This window comes from Thalia democratica, chromosome 1 (genome assembly GCF_965202585.1).
Source record: "Thalia democratica chromosome 1, ktThaDemo2.hap1.1, whole genome shotgun sequence".
Lineage (NCBI taxonomy): Eukaryota > Metazoa > Chordata > Thaliacea > Salpida > Salpidae > Thalia > Thalia democratica.
Window position 1 is genome coordinate 62,620,464 of NC_139165.1, and position 21,476 is coordinate 62,641,939.

General features: G+C 25.0%; 1 protein-coding gene across 2 annotated transcripts in view; it reads right to left on the bottom strand.

Moving 5' to 3' along the window:
• The window catches only part of LOC145849195 (tyrosine-protein kinase transmembrane receptor ROR2-like), a 33,025-nt gene extending 21,990 nt beyond the window's left edge, over positions 1 to 11,035 (bottom strand). For both annotated transcript variants that reach the window (XM_082954307.1, XM_082954306.1), the window contains exons 1-6: positions 10,926 to 11,035; positions 10,703 to 10,765; positions 6,157 to 6,277; positions 5,274 to 5,452; positions 4,811 to 4,850; positions 4,615 to 4,754 (exon numbers count right to left, since the gene is read on the bottom strand). In XM_082954307.1, the coding sequence (XP_082810433.1) occupies positions 4,615 to 4,754; positions 4,811 to 4,850; positions 5,274 to 5,452; positions 6,157 to 6,277; positions 10,703 to 10,765; positions 10,926 to 10,980 (598 nt within the window). In that variant the 5' untranslated portion in view covers positions 10,981 to 11,035. The remainder of the gene's footprint in view (positions 1 to 4,614; positions 4,755 to 4,810; positions 4,851 to 5,273; positions 5,453 to 6,156; positions 6,278 to 10,702; positions 10,766 to 10,925) is intronic.
• Between the last annotated feature and the right edge of the window lie 10,441 nt (positions 11,036 to 21,476).

Sequence of the window (21,476 nt, forward strand, 5' to 3'; positions counted from 1 at the left end):
TTAGTGTATAATGGTTTTCACCTGGACTATATTTAAAGTTTTTTTCAGTTTAACAAACGTTTAACACCTTAAAACTAATATTTATCTAAAAAAACCTAAGTTAAAATTCTAAAAATGTTTAATAAGAGGGGAAAATGTAACGCCTCTGGCTTTAAATTAAATTCAGCAAAAGAGTTTTCTCTAATTAGGGGTTTTTTGTATTAATTTGTTAACTTTCTAAATTGCCGTCTTAGTTTTGAATTATTAGATTTGTAAAAGCTCAAGCTGAACTTCCTATGTGCTAAATTGTGAGTATTGTCATTAATCTCTTATTTTCTAGTTCTGTCTCTTAAATTGAATTTCTAATAAAGTTAAATTGAAGTTAATTTTACTGTGGTTTGCATAAATTTGAATAACTAAACTCTGCTGTTGATAAAATTAAATTGAAGTTAATTGTACTTTTGGTTTGCATAAATTTGAATAAATAAACTCTGCTGTTGATAAAATTAAATTGAAGTTAATTGTACTTTTGATTTTGCATAAATTTAAATAAATAAACTTTGGTGTTAATAGTTAATTATATTGAAGTTATCTGTAATTTGGTTCCATAAAATTGAATAAATAAGCTTTGTTGTGGATGATTAATTAAGAAGCAAGCTGCTTTTTGGTGCTCTTAATAATCTCTGAAATTTACAAATCAAATTTGATTAATTTAAATGTTTGAAAATATCTAAATATCTAAAATATCTAAATTTAATTAAATAACTAGTGGGCCACACCTAACTCTTGGTATAGCATAATGAGTAATAGATCCAAGCCCCCCAAAAAGGATAGTATGTTCTCTAAAGAGAACATACATCATACTTTAGACAAGGTCAACAACCCCGAAACTCGCTGTAGCCAGCGAAACATTGACAGAGGGATCAACAAAAGGGGTGTTGACCCACACTCTTCGCGCCGTAGCCAACCTGGTCCATCAGACCAACCACAAGCAACGTGCGAAAGATAGTAGTTCAATAAAAAAATTACTGTGCAAATTGTTTTAAAATATCGTATACTTTATTAGGTTTTAAAATTATGTTTTAGTTTTTTTTTCAAGTTTTTTTTTTACTTTCATGATCTTATCAATTAGACTTACAACCATTTTTTGTTAATACGTATCACTTTTTGAGTCGTGGCCCTTAAAAAACTTTTTTAATCTGAACTGTCAGAATTTGATTTTTTCGAATTGAATTGCCATGTGACCATTTTTAAACATCTAACTAATTATGTAAAACTAGTGGTAAGAATTAAAACAACTACCTGGCTTGTTTTAAACACTATAGTATAAAAATATATAAATGTTTTTGTATGCATACTAAGTCTTGTCCTGGAGAAGACGTTAAAAGGTATCCGTGGTGTGCGACTCGATAAGCAAAAGGTTCTTCATGCACCAGGTCCTAGGACCAATTATTTTAAGCGTCTTTTTTTTTGTCGTTCCATAAAGTATAATAATCTTGCTTTAATAAAATAATGAATTGTCATAGTTAGCTTAAGTTAATTAAGCTTGAACTTTTTAAAAGTTTTAAAGTATCTTGAAAAGTAGCAGTAAGTATAAATAAAGTTAAATAAATAGTTTTTAAACAAAATATATAAAATTTATAAAATTCTAGTTTATAAGTATTTATTCTACAGTAAAATCATAATTATCTAATAATCAAAAAGTAAAAACTCTAAATAGTTTATTAAAATTTATATATTACAATTACATATATCAATTAAAAAAGCATAGAGTTTTTTGTAATAGTATATATTTTGTTAATTCTTCCTCGATTCCAGAAGCTGGCTAAAAGAGTTCACCCAGAGTCTCAATGTGGATTTAGGTCTAAACGATCTACCACTAACATGATATTCTCTGTACGCCAGTTACAAGAGAAATGTAATGAATGGAACATGCCTTTATACAGCGCTTTTATTGACCTTACTAAAGCCTTTGACTTAGTGAGTAGAGAAGGACTGTTTGCTGTACTGCTGAAGATTGGACGTCTTCCAAGTTTATTAAACGTTGTAAAGTCTTTCAACACAAACACAAAGGCAACCATCCAATATGATGGTAGTGTTTCTGACACATTTGAAATTAGAAGTGTGGTAAGCAAGGCTGCTTACTTGCTCTAACTACGGTTTATCAACATTTGGTATTAAGCTCCATACAAGAACTGATGGACGTTCTTGCAAATCTAAGAGCAAATCGAAATCTGAAGATTGTCACAATACGTGATCTTCTCTTTACTGATGATGCTGCACTCGTGGCTTACTCTGCCCAAGACCTGCAGACACTACTTAGTCAGTCTGATCGGCATGCTCTGATTTCGGCCTTACTATAAGTCTTAAGAAGACTAAAGTTCTAAGGCAAGGAACATATAACTTACCATCAATCAAAATTACTGGCAAGGATTTTAAAAGTGTAAAAAACTTTGTATATCTTGGCTCAAATGTTGTGTCCAGCGCATCATTGGACAAAGAAATAAATAGTCGCATTGGTAATGCCTCAGGTACTTTCGCTCGTTTGACTGCAAGATTTTGGATAATAAAAAATTAAGAAATCGCACAAAAGCTAACGTTTATTGTTCCTTAGTATGCAGTACTCTGCTATACGGTAGTGAAGCATGGAGTGTCTAGCGTGCAGAAGAAGAAAATTAATACCTTTCACCGACGATGGTTTCGTCGCATCCGTAGAATTATAAGACAACAAAAAATCGCCAACGAAGAAGTGTTGAGACGTACTAGTCTTACCACCATGTACTTTACCCTCAGTCAGCCCAGGTTTCGCTGACTCGGTCATGATCTGAGGGTGGGTGCTGAGCAAATACCAAAGTATCTGTTGACTGGCGAATTGGTCGTTGGCAAACGCAACCGAGGTCGTCCAAAATTACGTTTTAAGTACGTATGCAAGCGCGATCTAAAAAGCTTGAATATAAGAACTGATGAGTTAGAGTTGCTTGCAAATGACCGCGCCAAATGGAGATCTACTGTAAACAAAAGATTGAAAAAAAGAGAAAAAGGATACTTTAAGAAACCGATAAAGATGAAGAAATAAGAAGCAGAATGAATTTTATTTACTTTTATTTATTTTTTTTTTTGTATCTTTTTTTATTATCTGTTTGTATTTTTTTACATCACTGTGTTTTTTTAACTTATTATTATCATGTATTTTTATTCTCTATGCACAATTACGCACAGCCGATCCCGGCTGATAGCGGGCCTTTTATTATTTATTATTATGTTTTGATAAACTAGTTTTGATAAAAAGTATTGATTCTATTTAAAGAGTATAAGCGTTAATAGCTTTTAAAATTTAAAAACGTTAAGATATACAGGTAAAAATATAAATCATTATTTTTGTTTATTTTCATTGTTGTTTGACTAAAACAATCATTTTCAGTTAAGCTTATCCGTGATTGCGTGCACAAAAATCAAACTATATTGATATTGTTTAAACAACGTGGTTAGCTTTTCTTAATTTCTAACTAAAACTAATCATGTTTCCTAAGTGTTTAAAGTTTTTACTTTAACATCAAAAATTACAAATAAACTACAATATTTATTTCTACTCTGATGTTCATGTACCAACAGCTTAATGTCATATAAACATGTTTTTGAAAAATATACTTAATGTTTAACATAACTTAATAACACCTCTACAATAATAGGTATTAAATATTAATATAAAGATCAATTACGAATAAAACATTTATTATTTTATAATTATAATGTTCTAAAAGAATTCTTAGATAAGGTAAAACACTCAAAACTTTTTAACTTTATTTTGTTTAACTTTCTTTTTTAAACCTCAAAGTGTTTTGTATAAAATATAGATTAAGAACAAATGTAAGTTAATTTATTTTTCTTCATCATTTTTATAAAGAAAGTTCTTTGAAACTTGCATTAAGAACTACATAAGTAAACAAGAATTTTAACAAATAAAAAGTATGCAGTTGTTTTGTGATCTTGAAAGTACAAAGACTAGAAGGGCGGTTCAAATTAAAAAACAATTACTTTTGTTTAAAAAAGAGTTGATATTAAAAACAACTATATTGAAAACCAATTAAATATAAGAATTATAGAATATGTGTTTTAATAAACTGAAAAACCTTTTAAAACTCTTCACTAAAAAAATTAAAAACAAGTACAAAAAAATAAATGCTGTAACTTAATTTTTATCATTTCTAAATTCAATAAAAAGAAGTTATTAAGGATAAAATTAAAATAAAAACTAAAATAGAAAAATAAAATAGCCAATTTTCTACAAATATAAAAAGCTAACATTTAAGTTTATTTAAAACTCTCTGTTTTACTTTACAAAAAATAAGCATAACTGACAATTAAAATGCGGTAGCTAAATCGAAAATTCAAAACCTGAAACTCTAGAGGCTTTATTATCTAAATATTTTGTTATTTCATATCTAAAAAGTTTTCACTTTGTTTATACTTTAATTAAGTACTTTAATACTTTGAGACGGAAAAAAAGTACAGTTTTTTAATGTTTTAAGCTAATTGATAATAAAACTACTTAGTTTCTTTTGGTATAAAGCGCTAAAGAATTAAAACTAATTTGTGTAAAAAAAACTTTTATCAAAAATTTGAAACATAACTAACGTAGTACTCCGGGTAGTCGGTTTACACTTTCATCTAACCCTATTTGATCGCTAAACGCTTCAATATAAACGTATTTGCCTCCAAAATACTTATCACAAGCATTTCCCTTATATATTTCGCACGTTCCTTTAAGTCTATCTCTATAAAAGTTTTAAGTTAACGTTATAAAAATACTTATCTTTTTTAAACTACTTACTTATCAACTTCGGTCTTTTTGGCATCCTCTGGTACAAGATCTGTAAATATGAAATACTATAATTATAAACTTATTTTAAAAAACTTATAACAACTTCAGTTGTATAAAATAGATACCTGCACAATTAGTAGTGTAATGCTTTAATTGTTTAATGTTGAATAATTCAAAGTTTAAATCTATTTTAAATTAATAAATCAATTTTAACTATTTGCTAAAAACTAATATTTTCAGCTATTAATGTTTGATTGTACAACATAAATAAATCGACATTTAAACCTCTTAAATAGTTTATAGTTTCTACTAAAGTTTTAAAATCGTTTGCATGCATTTGTACAGTGATTGAACTTCTTCGACGTCCAAAGTCATTTATAATAAATTCTTAAATTTTCATAAATAAATTCATAATTTATTAGCTTTTGACTCACAAAAACAACTGTTAAAGCACTTTATCAACTAAACTAACTAAATCCAACATTAAGTTTTGAATTGACATTAGCTCTTGTACTTCCATAAGAAGCTTCACATGCGTAACTTCCACTGTCTGATGAGTAGACATCGCTAATTCTCATTTGTGAGCCCCATACTTTCTGCTTTATTGTCAGCCTATCATAATCAGACTCTATCAAAGTATTATCCTTGTACCTAAAAACAAGTAAGTTTTAAAGAATCATGTTTTTTATTTAATTCATGGTTTACATAAACTTAAACTAAAATGTTATATACAGAAATAACGGTAATTTTAAAATACGTTTATTCACTCGACTTTCTGTTTTATGCCAAATAAGTACTAGTTGTTTAGCGTACTTTTACAACTTTTGATTTTGAAAAACTTTTTTATGAATGCTAAACTTCTAAGATAAAAATTTATTTTTATTTATAAAAGTATTAATATAAAATAAATTAAGTAAGCTAGTTGAACAACAGCTTTGAACAAAAAGTTAGTTGAAAAAAAAAAGAGGATGCTCAAAAATTCTGGTCTAAGGATATGGGTGTACGAAAAGATTTCTTGATAATTTAGTCGTACACCACATTAAGCTTTATATATATAGTAGAAAAGATTGCTTTACAGCTCATTTCACTTTTTGAACTCAAAGCAAGTATATTACAAAAACTAATACATAATCATAATACACATAATTAATAAATATAGCTAAAAGTTTTATGTAACATTTGGATTCTCATTTTTACACCATTTAACAACTAGCATTGTTAGTTCTAATTTCAATAAGAAATACACACACATATATGAACTTGTATTTGATAACTATAGTTACCAATACAATTATTAATTTAAACTAAAACTATTACTTAACTTCCTTTAAATAAATATCAATCTCTAAAATTACCATATAAAAGTGAAATTTTTGACAGGATGTTTTTCGTAAAGGTCGACTTTACATTTGAATGTTGCTCTATCACCAGAAGTAAGTATTTGGTCATTCATTTTTTCCAATCTGAAGTTTGTTTCTGAATAAAAAGTATATCTTTTTTAATAAGTTAGTATGGTTTTGTCTTTTAAAATGATTAAAAACAGTCTGTTTTCTTTTAAAATTTAGTTCTAATTTTTAAACATAATAAAACCAAATAAAAACTACAACTTCTTACTGTTACGTTTCTAGTTTTTTTTTATTTTGAGTTAATTTCAAACTTTACTTATCTAACTTGATCTTTTAAAACTTCTACTTTTACAAGTTGATAAGTTTATTTTACTTGATCTTTATTAACTACATTTTAAATTTTTACTTGTTTAACTCAGTATCGTTTAGCTACTTTTTGGTGAATTTACCAATTTGTTCAAAATTTTTAATTCTGACAATTAAAGCTTATAGTTTTTCGCTTAACTTAATTTTAGATACAATTTAAACGGCTTTCGCTCAACTTTTTTTAAATTTTTTATGTATATATACTCTTTTAATTTTCATTTTTAAGCAGAGTTATGAGTACTTCTTGCTAAAAACTTCAAAAAAAATTAGAGCTGAAATTAAACCTGAAAAAAACCTTAAAAAGTGAAAGTTTTTTTTAAACTTAAAGAAAAAATTAAAAACAGATAGTGTAAATATAACAAAGTATAGATATAATACAACTTAAATTTTAACATTTTGTTGTATTAATTAAATAACATTAATTAAGTGGAACATTTTGATTTATAGAATAATATTAAAATAGCTTTTTGTTAACAATATTGTGTTATTTTCATTTACAACCTTAAGAACAAGGGGTAAGCAAATTGCTTCCCGCAAGCGTACTTTTTTTTTTTTTAATGCGGCTAATTAAAGGTAAAACTTGGGCCAGCGAACAGCAAGTTTAGCCCGCAAAAAAAATGAAAACTTTAACTATATATTCCTAGGTTCAAAATGGAAAGCAAAAAACAAAAAATAAAAAAGGTCGTAAGTTTGCGGAAAGTTAAAAACTTGCAGTAGATATTCTGCGGTTTCAAATTAAAAGTATAAACTACAAAAACTAAAAATATGGCCAGAACTGTAATTTTGAAGTTTGGCGTACGACCACCAAATGCCCGCGAACCTACTTTAAAACAAAATTCATTTTTTAAATACAAAAGACTTTTAAAGTAGAGATTTGTTACTTGTTTATTAATACACTCCTTCCATGTTATAATTTACGAAATATTTTTTTAACAGTTTACCTGAGAAGTTTAATTTAAAAAAATAATGTTGTCATTTGTATAAATGTTCTGCATTTACATTACTCCTATTAGAATAAGTATATTATGAAGTTTTAATAACAGTAAAAAATATTTACGTCGAATGCAAACAGTTAATTCAAGTTTATGCAACATTTACTTTTTACTTATTAAATCAAAAACTAAAAAGCTCATGTATGAGGTTTTAAATGAAAATACAGATTAAAGTTGACAAAAAAAAACATGAAAACAAGGTTAAGTTAACTGTTAAAATATATAAAACTATTACAAAAATAGCTTTGTTCTTTAAACATCACCTTTTACAGTTTGTTAATATTGACTCTAAGAATTGAATATATTACAATAATTTTACTAAAAATAACTTAAACATTCAAGGTATATGCAAAATTAATAAACAGAAAAAGTATACAGAAAAAAACAAGTTTTCAAGTTCCATTATTGGATTAATACAAATTGTATACATGTATTTTATTTATTTTACCACTGTTTTTTAAGTTTAGATAAAATTTTATAAGTTTATTGGAAGAATTATTGAATATTTTGAAAATTAGTTTAAAAAATAATACATGTAGAAATAAACTTCGTTATCATAATAAAAACTTTCAAAGTAAAACTTTTTATCTTTTGTCTTTTATTAAAGTTTGTACATTTAGTTAAAAATTTATATACAGAAAAAGAAAATTGATCACTTTTTTTTGTTACTAATAGAAATTACTTTAAATTTTTTATGAAATCACTCTTGTAATTTATTTTGAACACTAGTGTTCTTAGGTTTAAAAAGTTTATTTTATTGCGCAAATTTTATTAGAAACTAAAAAAACTAGTTTATTTTACACCTATGTACTTATAAGGAAAGGACACGCAAGAGTGTTTTTTACCTCTATCAAAAATTTTAGCCTTTACTTTTCATTGTCTTTTTAAAACATAAAACCTTCAAGCAAAATAGTACAACAAGTCCGACTGGATTAACACTAAATAAAAAAATAATTAGTTAACAAAATCCTTTTGGTACTTTATTATCTGTAACAAAACTGTTATAAACATATCTTTAAAAATAAATTAAAAGATTACTTTTACTTTTATTAGAAAATGAAAATATCACATAAAATATTTTAAAGTGCTAAATATTATTTTTAGTGTCCTAAAGTGTTAATGTAAATGTTTATTATGTTTAAAAGATAACTTTATTATTTTTGTTTTTAAGCAACACAGTTTATACTCTAAGCATCTAAGCAGAGTAAAAAAAATGTACTTTCTTAGTTTATTAAAATACTTTAAAGGTCTATCACGTTTTATTTTATTTTATAACAACTTTACAGTTAATTAAGCGTAGTATGTATACAACTAAAAAAATAAAATAAAAGCTTTCAGCTAGTGCATCTCGGAGTTTGCACAACATTATACATAAACGTTTTTTGCTTTTTCTAGAACTATTTAATTTAAAAACTTGTTTAAAGTATTCTTGTGTTTTATGTCTCTTAATACCTAGCATAAAAACTTTTTTATAGCTATGTGTAATTACAACAATTAAAACATTTTTTACGAATTTACATAACTTAAATTTGTGATTATTTTAATCATTACAGCTATAAAAAAATATTTAAAAAGTTATTTAATAGCATAGTTACCTTCAATTTTTACTTTTCAAATAGATTTAATTTTAGTTTTAAGAATTTTAATGATATAGAACTAAACAACAATAGTTTATTTGTTTCATAAAATTAGGTGTACAGATTAACATTTAAAACTCAGTTTAAATTTTGTGTTTGTCTGTCTAAAATATAGTAGAAAGATTAATTTTGTAAATATACACAAATATTTTTAATCAGTATTTTTAAGTGTTCACAGTTATTCAAGAGTTTAAAATATAACGATCTGAGTGAACGTAGTAATAAAACCTCTGAGTAGTATATTAACAGCTGAAATTAGAGTTATTTCAAGGTTTTTAATTAAACGTAAATCAACATTTGTAATTGTAGTTAACTTTTTTTATGTAAACTAAACAAATGTTCATCGTAAAACAATGACCTACAAACTAATATATAACGACAAAATAATCACTTTATCATTTTACTTTCCAAATTAAAGTAAGAAACTACAACTTTATTTTATTTCTTTTGTTTCTTTAAAGTAATCAACGTTAAGAAGTTATAACTGCACTATTTCTATTTTAATGTAAAATTTAAATTTGTAGAAAATACGCTGTACAGTTTATTGAAAACTGCAAAATAAACAAGTACTATTAACGCTTTTTTTAAAACTATTTTATACAACTAAAACAGTTACAACAATTTTTTAACTAAAAATTAGTTTTATATAAGCATACTTTCTTCCTTTAAATTTTTAGTTATTTTATATTTAACTAGGTCGTTTAAATTTTATCAATTTTATAAACGAAGCATATCAAAAATCATAGTGGTATACACTAATAATTGATATATTTAACTTTGTTTTGATTTTATATACATACTTCTAATGTAGTTTGCATTTAAATTTTTTATATTAGTTTTAGGTTTTCATTTGGCAGAAGTTTGTTTAACAAAAAAGTAAACATAACTTCTATAGAAGTTTTAAACTTTTTACACATGAATGATTTTTAGTACTAAAGTATATTAACCAATTAAAGCACAGAAAACTGTTTTAATTTTTACACAAACCAAAACTTTTATATTTAAGTTTGTTTGACTTTATAGTTTTTACTTTTAATTAGCGTTTGTTTTCAAAAAAAAATATTTTACATTTCTTTATTTATAGTGTTTCAAAGATTTGCAGACTGTTGAAGAAACATTAATATCTAATCTAATAGAAATAAACTACAATAGTTTATTTATTTCATAAAATTAGGTGTATAGATTAACATTTAAAACTCAGTTTAATTTTTGTGTTTGTCTGTCTAAAATATAGTAGAAAGATTAATTTTGTAAATACACACAAATATTTTTAATCAGTATTTTTAAGTGTTCACAGTTATTCAAGAGTTTAAAATATAACGATCTGATTGAACGTTGTAATATAAACTCTGAGTAGTAAATTAGTTTAGCAGTGGTACTTTTTACATTGATTTTATTTGAATATTCGGAAGTTTTCTTCAAATAAAATAGTTTTCTATAAAAACACTTTATCACTATCAAAAGGTAGTTAAACTTGTTTTTCAATACTTTGTCTACAATAAAAAAAATATACTAATTAGTTTTCTGATTTATGAATTATACATTAAAACTAAAATATACTTTTTTTTGTTCCATCTCTCTTTTCTTTTTGAAACTTTTCCTGGTCATTCATACCAAACGATCCTAAAAAATGTAGTATATATACTTTTAAATGATTGCAGTTTAAATATATTCAAACATAAACAAGTGATTTGATTCATAAATAAATATTTATTCTTTTAGCTATTATTTAAAATAATTCCAAATTTATAAGAAAAAGTATATATAAATTAATGAAACTAACCAATACACGCTGTGACCAGTATAGTCAAAAAAAGCTTCATAACAATGTTGTTCATTTAGAGAGCTTATTTCATCATCAAGTATACTTTAAGCAAATGGATTAATAAGTCTGTTTTAGAATACAAAATATTTAAAATGTAAAACAGTTGTAACTTGTTTTATCTTCGACGATGTTTACATTCATACCAATCAAAAAGAACGATTGTTTACCTGCCTAAGGCAAATTACGCTATAAAACTTAAGAATTCTAAGTGCTTATAAAATATTTTGGAAGTTATCGATTTAGTACGTTGTAAGTAATGTCTATTAAAACTTTGAAAGCATGTCAATTTTTATTAATGTTATATATGAGAGAATAAATCGAACATTTTTGAGCTATGGCTTTATGTTATTGATTTTTTTGTAGTAATATCATAAAACAATATTTAATGATAAAAATACTTTAACGTCAATTTAAAGCAACAAAATACAAATGACCTTCTAAACTAACTAAGTATATAATTGATAGTTATTCAATTTTTAATATTAAAAGTTAAAGTTTTGACAAAAAAAAAAATTGTAAGTACTTTTTTATAATTTGTTCAGATATAAAAAAATTACCGTTTCGATAAATCTGTTATAAAATTAAATTCTGTTAGATTTCCTTAACTTCATCAACAAAGTCGATTTGTGTACTAAAGGTAAAGGTGCTTTACCCGGTATTTTTTTAGCAGACAAATTAGCATTATACTTTTCAATTTTTTTTTTAATAAATATATTTAGATTTATTCAAATAAATACTATAGCACTACTATTATAGGCAGCATTTCATTGTACTCAACATAAACTTATTTAAATAAAGTAACGTAAGCTTTTGATAGTTGTCGGCAGCATGAGTTACTTAATTTTATGTAAAAATAAACTAACTTAAAGCTAGTATTTTTACTAAATTTAATTACTCAGAAATGATTAAATCTTTTAATTAAATGTTAACTTACATGACTTGTTTAATTAACTTTTAAAATAGTAAGTTTTTAATTACTTGTAAATAAACTTTAAAGCTTGACAGTTTGAAACTTAATCTTTGAAAGTAAACTAAAAATATAACTTAAAATTTCTCAATATAATCTAAAACTAAACTTTAACAAACAAGTATATGAAGTTTATTTAATATTTTTTAAATCAAATATTACAAGCTAATAACATTTTTTACTCAAGAATCTGTTGGGGAGTAAGTATGAGTAGTATAAAGTAACTCCTACAACTAATTATATAATAATAATAATAAACTTATAAACTTATTTGTTTTATGAATAAAATATAAGTTTTTTAGTAAAAATATTAATGAGCTATAAACAAATTACTCTCAAGCTTCAATAAAACTTAACAAAAACTGTGTGTACCAGCTAATAACAAAAGAAAAATGAGATACGAGCTGGTAAGGCTAATGATGCTAGAAAAAAGAAAGAGAAAAAGAAAACAGAAGGATGGTATTAGCGGCCTCCTTGGAGAAAACTAATCAGCTATTGTTGTGAAAGATTCGAAACCGGAGACTTTTAGCTTACAAAATCGAAAGCGTATTTAACAAATTACAAACGAAAAATCTTTATTACACTCAGCTACAAAGGCAGTTAATCGAACTTTTGGTCACGTAAAATAAAACAATAAAAAAATTATTGCGTTGTGGACCGAAATTTTTATACACCAATTTTAAAAAATTGCAACTTAAATATTTCTCTAAACCTTTGTCATATTAATAAAATTAGATGAGGCTTAATTTAGGTATAAAATATTACTATGTATTTTGTAAAAGAAAAGTGTTATATACCAAAAAAATATTTAATTATTTTTATTTTATTTCACTACAGTAGTTTATCTTAAAAACTACCTAAAAGTGTTAGAGTTTTTTGTGAGTTAAAGCAGCAAATAAAGCAACGTAAAAGTCTCTAATAAGTTGAACTTAGTTTACCTTATTAGTTCAGTCAAGCATGTCTTAATTGTTTTTAAAATAAGCACTTTTGTACTATTTATAAAATGTTTTGTTATCCATAGAGATATAAAATCAAAAAGCATTTACTATTTTTTTAACTACTTAACTAATAACAAAAAAAAAATTTATGTAGTCCTATTAATTGATAACGACATATATAAAGCAGTATTTAGCTGATACACAATCAACTCTTTTATTATTGTCTTCAAAAAACAAACAAAAGCAAAATACTTTTATATAATCATTTGTTAATTTATAGTATCTTAAAGTTTTTAGCCGTTCTCTTTAATAGAACTGTGTAAATATTGACTTTTCAAAAAATACATTTATTTACTTAGTTGTTTACTTTCTAGTTGTAGTTTCTGTGTGCTAAGCAATGATTATAAAACTAATTAATCATCAGAAGTAAACTTTATTTAAAGTTCAAAACTTTCGAAAATGTATAAGTATTTTGTATTTTGATTTATTGCACAACTGATTGACCACGTTTTTTGAGAGTGTAATATTTACAACCAATATAAAATTGTTATAAGTAGTATAATATGCAAGTTTTTATATTTTTTGAAAAACGTGTTAATTTATAAGCACATTCTTTTTCTTGCAACATTTTTTTTATTTCTTGATAGTTTTAAATGTTCTTTGTAATATCATATAGTAGTAAATAATGAACTTCTCCACACGACCAACAACAACAACAGTATCCGAGACAACCCATGACCAGTTTCGTCCTTATAAAGACTCATTGGCCTATTTGTGAGAAACCGTGTTGAGATCTAACCAAGTGGGCTAAACCACATAAGCACTGAAGCGACCGTTTGTAATAAATTTTAAAAAAATGATACAGTTAAAACGTTCACAGCTCGAAGTCTAAGAAACTCTCAGCTTATTGCAATGTTAAAGTCTACGCTCGTTTGAACAGTTGTAACCAGTATTTGTTTCGGCCATTATCAACAAATTTGAGATGTCGTAGTTTGTCTCGGATACTTTTGGTGTTGGTTGTATGGTGAAGTTCATTATTTATTATTGATGGCGCGAAACATCTAAACTTTGTAGATGATTGTCGAAATAAATACTAGTTATAACATACGTAGTACATATTATAGCAAAAAATGTTCAGCTAACCACTTTTTGTGTCAAAAGGTGACTGAAACTTTATACGAAGATATGTGATAAGGGTATAAATTAAATGCCTTGTTAAACTATGGTCTAGAAAATATGACCGGTCAGCGAATTACTTTTAAGTTTCTAGATATACGACCTATAAAAAAGAAAATTACCTGCCTCATCAACTCAATATTTCTTAAATTCCACGTATGTTTTTTATTCAAGCAAACAGTTTATTTATTTTGAAGAATAAACAATAACATGTATCTTTAAGTTCAATGAAAACATTGGCGAAAGTATATCTTGCCAAAGCCTGGACTTACTTTTTCCGTGAGGCAAGCTCAAGTTTACGTAAAGGTTTGATCATACCACTTATACCATCAATAAGCCTTTGGTAGACTGAGAGCCGGGTTTGGTTCTTATTGAAACTAGTCAGTCAGCCGCAACCGGACGTCACTGATCATACCAGCAAACAGTAGCTTCATTTTTAATCAAAACATCATAAACCGTTTGTAGAATAACGAATGCAAGTTTTTTCGGTTGATACTGACTGAAGAGTTTGGATAAGAACGAAACCTGGTTCTCAGTTTATCGTAAGCTTGTGGTCTGATGGTTGAAGTGGTATGATCAAACCTTCGTGTATCACTAAATTTCTAATTTAGTACTATATCTTAAAAATTTACTTCTTATTATTTAAGTTATTCAAATGTTGAGTAATATAACCTTAATCAGTATATTACTGTTTTAATAATTTTTTTAAAGATTTGTTACCTTGACTGTTTTTACTGTTTCGTGTATTTACTCAATGATTTTTTTTTGGTATGGTAGTCAGTCAAATGATCAGAAAGTTTTCTTTTACTAACGACCCGTGAAAGGTTATTTTTTATAAAATTTTGCCAGTGACCTTATTATTAGAAATCCAATTCACTACATATAAATAGCTGCCGACCATTATTGTTGTTGTGGTGATGATCTTTTAGCCAATGATAGCTCAAACATAAAGTTTTGGTTGAAACAAACAACTGTTTGAAAATAAGCTTTTGCAAATAGGGTCGTAAAATAATTTATATGTACTATACAGAAACAAATTAAAAAATCTTTTTATATATATTAGATTGAAAACGAATCTCAAAATTATCATACATAACTTTAAAATTTCTTATAAAATAAAATGTACATTAAACCAAACGAAAAAGTATATTAATTTTCAGAAATCTGAGTTTGAATTTAGTTTTAAATAATTCTTTCTACCAATCAGGGGTGGTTCAAAACTGGTTTCCTAGAAACTGTGCTACCCCTAAAAACTAAAATTAGAAAAAATAAATAAAAACTTTGTTTAATCAAAAACTATACCTAAAATTAGTAGATTTGCTGGTGCATTTTTACTATTTTTTTATTATTTTATACCATCAACCAAATGGTATAACAATGTGTAAACATTAGTTAAGACATATCTATCTTTTTTTTTGTGTATCTATTATACAACTTCCACCCTTTTTAATCTTATTTATCAACACTATAAATCTTACAGTTGTAAGTATTTCTTCAAATCTAACAACTATAAAACCTCTACCTTGTTTACCTTAACTTATTTATACTAGAAGTCTGATTGTTAAAGTTTAAGAAACAACAGTATTTAGAGCAACTAGATTTACGCAACTCACAAACTCGGGCTACTATGCCTTGATATAATTCCAACAAAGTTGAAATTAAAATATCTTTATGACATTATGAATTTTTTCTAATATGTCAGAGTTTAACTCTAAACTGAAACTGTTAAATAGTTTGCATAAAGCTTTTAAATAAGTTGTCAAATGGCTAGTTTAAGTAAAAAAGCAAAGGTTATGCACTTTTTTTTTGAACTAAATATTGCTAGTTTACTTTATTTTATATAATTATTGAAGTTTAACAACAATCACTTTTAAATGAGCAAAAGTGTTTTTATTTTATGTTCATATATAGCAACTGAGATATGGATTATTTTAAAGCAGATTCCGGCATGTCTTTTAAAATAAATTTTATTGATTTTTTTTTTGTTTTGATTAAACAGTTTAATAAAAACTAACCATGTCAATTCAACTTTTCAACTGACATCAGTAAATTAAACTCTACATTTCTTTAGATTAAAATTAAAATAAAAATACTTTATTTTTTATCTGCTTGAGATACTTTATTACTACTTATGCGAAAACCAGCAATTTTGTTGCAGTAAATTTTCGAGTTTTAATAATAAAATTTTTTTAACTAACTAAATTAAACTTTAAACTTTTTACCATTAGTTATAATTTACTAACTTGAAGTTGCCTAGAGTTTTTTTAGTTTTTTTTTAAACTTATAATTTGTTTAAATTCAAAAATTTAATCACTAGTTAATAGTTACAAACACTAATACAAGTTTTACAATTATTAAAATACTTTAAGTTTTTAGTTCTTGATTAAAACTTTTTTTTAAGTTTTAGCCAAAAGCAATTAGTTATTACTAATCTTTTACATGTTTTTAATGTTATTTCAAGATTATTTATACTAATTAGTTCATTGAGAAAGAAAATAACGATTAATGTTTTTTTTAAATTAAAGTATAGGTAAATGAAAACGAAAACATTAATATTGTTGTAATCTATGTAATGTAGGTAATAAATGTTAAGTGATTACTTACTTTTATTTAAGTTATAATAAACATATTTTATAACATAAAAGTTGCAACTTACTTCATTTAAAAACGTTTTGTATCAAAAGCTACTACAGAAAATACACGAGTATTTAAAAAGTTAAAGCTACCTTACTTAGAAAGTTAAACCGATAGTTCTTAAACTCTAATATTATGAGCACCGACTGTAATCTATAAAACAGTATTAAATTCTAATAACTGAAAAACTTTCTTTTTCATATGCATCAATTTAAAAAATACAAAAAAAGAAAAAAAAATGTTTGCAATTAAACATTCTTTAAGGATTGTAATATTTTTGTTATTACTACTAGCATAAGTTAAAAATTTGAATATATTAAATAAGCTTTCAAGCACTTTTCCTAAGTTATATAACTAAATTACTTTCAACTTTTGAACATCACGTCACTAAACTTTAAATGTAATTTAAAAAACAACAACTTCTAAGTAATTATTCTGAAACATTTATTTAAAGTTTTTTCATGAAAATTCAATTGAAACAGCTTACAATAAAACAAAACTTATATTCATGAAAAGTTTGATAAACTAATTGTTTTAATTACAAATAGTAAACAAAGTAAACTAATTAAAAAAATATTTTTAACTATCAACAGCTAACTTCTATAGATAGTGCGAAAGTTAAATAAATAAAAATACATGGTTTAAACTATTTCTAATTTAAACTTTATTCAATGAGTCAAAATTCTGGTTAAATGAAAGGTGTTTAGATATAGCCTTCATTTTTTTTTTGAAAGTTATATTTGCCCTCACGTGTTTATTAATTAAATGTTCTTCTCTTTTCATAGTATTTATTTTTTTTTTGTTTATTAACAAAGTAAGATTTTAATTTTAATGAACGAAAAAAGAAACGCTCAAAATAATTGATTCTAGGACCTGGTGCACGAAAAATCTTTCGGTTATCGAGTCGAACACCGCTTGGAATCCTTTTGGAATCTTGGCCAGGACAATACTAAGACTCAATATACTTCGGCACATATTCTTTAATCTTTCTTAAATCAATGTTTAGATGCTTTAAGCTAATAAAATGTATTTACTTTTACGTTTCCATTCATATTTGTGCATTTTTTCTTGTAAACTCAGTGGGCCCTTTTTTCATAAAAATAAGGAATGGTGTAAATTTTTAACATTTATGTAATTCTTTTCATATAACTAACATTGACATGAAATCATTTTGAAAAACATTCTAACAGTTTTGAGCCTTTTGTTAACTTGCTAGTAAATTTAGCTGTTTTATTTCTTCACCTTACTGCTAGTATTAATTTAAGCCTAATAGCTTATAGTTTAGTCTGTAGTTTATTAGAATTTATTTGTACTTTACGAGTTTATCAGCCAGTAACTTGTAAGCACGTTTGATTAATTGGAATTGAAATATCATTATAAAATTTTCAGATAGTTAAAAGAGTTATTTTAATAGTTTTCTAACCTTGATATTAGTTTAATTTGATAAAAAGACTAATACTTTTAAAATTTTTGCTAAACTACAAGGTATTTTTGTTTTTTAACTTAGTTTTAATTTTTGTTTTCATTTGTTTTCATACTTTATTGACAGTTTAAATTTAACTTAAGCTTTATGTCTTGTTGATGTTTAAAAAAAATCTAGGTTTCATTCATAACTAATAATCTGTTTGATTGAGTAAAACATTCTTTCGAAAATAAAATCTTTATATAAATTAATTTTTTAACATATCTTCAACTAAACAAATGTATATATATATATATATGTAAATAAGATCTTAAAAATACTTGGACATATGTTTCATAAGACTAGACGCCTTAATCATCAGCCAGTTAAATTTCAAATAAAAAGCACTTTGCTAAACATAGATGCAAAAGTTATACAAAAAAACAAAAAACATTATGACGTAATATTGTGCATTACAAAAATTCAGTACAAAAATTGATCTACCATCTAATTTTCAAACAACTAAAATTAACAAAAATAACATTTAAGTGACTATAAAATACTTTGTGATGAAACATATGTCCCAGTACTTTTAAGTTTTTATTTTTCTAATAAATTATTTAAAAGCCCTTCAAGTGGACTCAGTAGAAGGTGTCCAAGTTTAAATAATAGCCTTATTTTATATTAGTATATATATATACATATATATCTACAAAGTATGTGCTTACTTAACAACAAGCACATACTTACTTTATAAATTGTTATAAAGTAAATACTGTATTACGATCAAGTGAAGACTGTGCTACCTAAGCAAAAAAGCGTAAAGCCTCCCCAGCAAAATAAACTTTTTATTTGTATTGTTAATACCCTTGTCTTCAGGATCCATTGTAAAATTATTTACTAATTAATAGTATAAAATTTGCACTAAAGTATATATGTAATAACTTGACAACATCTGTTCGTTTATAAGGTAAATTTTGAGAAATAATACTTGTAATCGCCAGAATTTTATGAAGCTTAAATTTAAGTTTATAGATAAACACTAACTCTTCAAGAAAAATTAGTTTTAACAATTTTTCAATTATTTAGTTTAAACTTTTGTATTAAAAGATAAGTAAAAGTAAAACGGTACCGACCAGAATTGCCAGAAGAAAAAAAAGTACGTTTGTCTCTTTCAATTTAAAATCCATGTTCGAGCGTTTTTGGTAAGTACGCTCACCGCTACAACGACAATTTAGGTACTTAATTTACTCTTACTTAAAAAACATCTATACATGAAAAAAAAACATAACAAATTTGAAGCTATTTATTGTAGAAGTCTAATATTTTTTTCTTTTTTTTAAGACCGTATGTTAGTGTAAGCTGTATGTAAATTGTATTTGAAATTTCTTACACTTCTGATTACATAGTAAGCAGTATTAATTTGAACACGTTTGAACATTTTAATTATTGTGCGCAAACTGACGCATTGATGACTAACTTCAATGTTAAGTTGTAAATATTTTTTTATTGGTAGAAATTTTAAAAGCTTTCCAATGCATTAAGTTAAATGTAATAACATAACTTAGTGTGTTATAAATATTACTTTGACAAAACTTTTTTTATTTAACAAATAAAAAGACGATCTGCTGGAGTTTTATCAAGAATTTAAACAATACTCCGCTTAATTTCGTATAATATTATCCACTGCTTTTTAAATCTAAAAATATGTCAATTTATGTTAGTTAAATTAAAAAAACTTTTTCATTAGTGTCAATGTTTTTATAGGTTTGTTGTTTTCTAGGTAATTTATTGAATATTTATAATTTTTTTACCCAACTTTGAAACCCATTATTTTTAATTTCTTTAATGCTAACTCGGAACTTTTTTTTCTATTCTATAGAACGTTCTTTTGCTTTGCTTTTCACAAAAACTTCCATCGAATTGGGGCTTGACTTTAGTAGTTAGGCCCCTTTAAAAACTTAACATTTTTTCCAATTTTTAATTTATTTTAGCTTTTCTCTATATATATTTTTTTTTAATTTACTTGTTAAACTGAGTTTTTTTTTCATGATGGAAATTTTTTTATCTTTGATTTATTTTTTTTAAGATGCCCCCAAATAAAGTTTTCCAAAATATTAAAATTTATCATGGCTTTACTGCAAATATATAATATTTTTCAAATAATTTTTATTTTCAATTCTATTGTTTAAATAAATTTTATAACAAGGATATACTAATTTTTCCAGTTTTTTTTTATCATATGACCTATGCAGGTTTTACATAAATTTATATTATTCGAGGGATTTCTGGCTCAAATGAATTTATGTAAAACTTGCATAGGTCATATAATAACAATAAAAATATTAATATTTTCTTAGTATAAAATTTAGTTAAATAAGAATATTGAAAATAAAAACTATGTGAAAAATATTATATACTTGCAGTAAAGCCATGATAAATTTTAATATTTTGGTTAATTTTATTTGGGGATATCTTAAAAAAAAAATCAAAGATAAAAAAATTTGAAAAAAAAAAACTCAGTTTAACAAGTAAGTTAAAAAAAACTCTTCTTTTTTTTTATAAAGAAAAGCTAAAACAAATAAAAAATTGGAAAAAAATGTTAAATTTTTAAAGGACCCCCACTACTAAAGTCAAACCCAAATCGATGGAAATGTTTGTGAAAAGCAAAGCAAAAGAACGTTCTTTAGAATAAAAAATAAGTTCCAAGTTAGCATTAAAGAAATTAAAAATAATGGGTTTTAAAGTTTGGTAAAAAAAATACAAAAAAAGCTATTCGAGCCAAAGTAACTCTCGTAATAAAAAGTTGCTTTTACAAAACTTGACAAATTAATTCAAGATTGTTTTAAATATCTACTATTTAGCTCAGATGACACAATTCTAACTGAATTGTTATCGAACAATTGTTTATTTTATGTTTTACTTGAGTAACTGTGGCCTTTTGCTGAACAAAGCCTGGCAATTACGCTATGCAGTACATATAAAAGTAATTATGTGTAGTCATAAAAAAACTATTTTTTCTAAATGATTCTAGATTTACAAAAAAATTATTTTAAACCCATGAAAGATTATATTTTTTTGACGGTCTTAGTTACTAATTCACACTAGCAATCATTTACTTTTAAATCACATTTCCATTAAGCTTTTCAATAAAGTATACAAAATTTAAGAGTTAAATATTTTTAAACGAGCTCAATAAAAACTACATTTTTTACTGAAATCTATATATGCTTTAAAGCTTTTAAGTAACCTTTTAAACTTAAAAAATATTATTCACTGAAAATTGATACTATTTTATATTGTCTGTAGTTTTATTATTTTGGTTAAGTATAAAAAATAAGTATTTTTTTATATAAAAAATGACAATAGAAACACAAAGAAAAAATTAACAA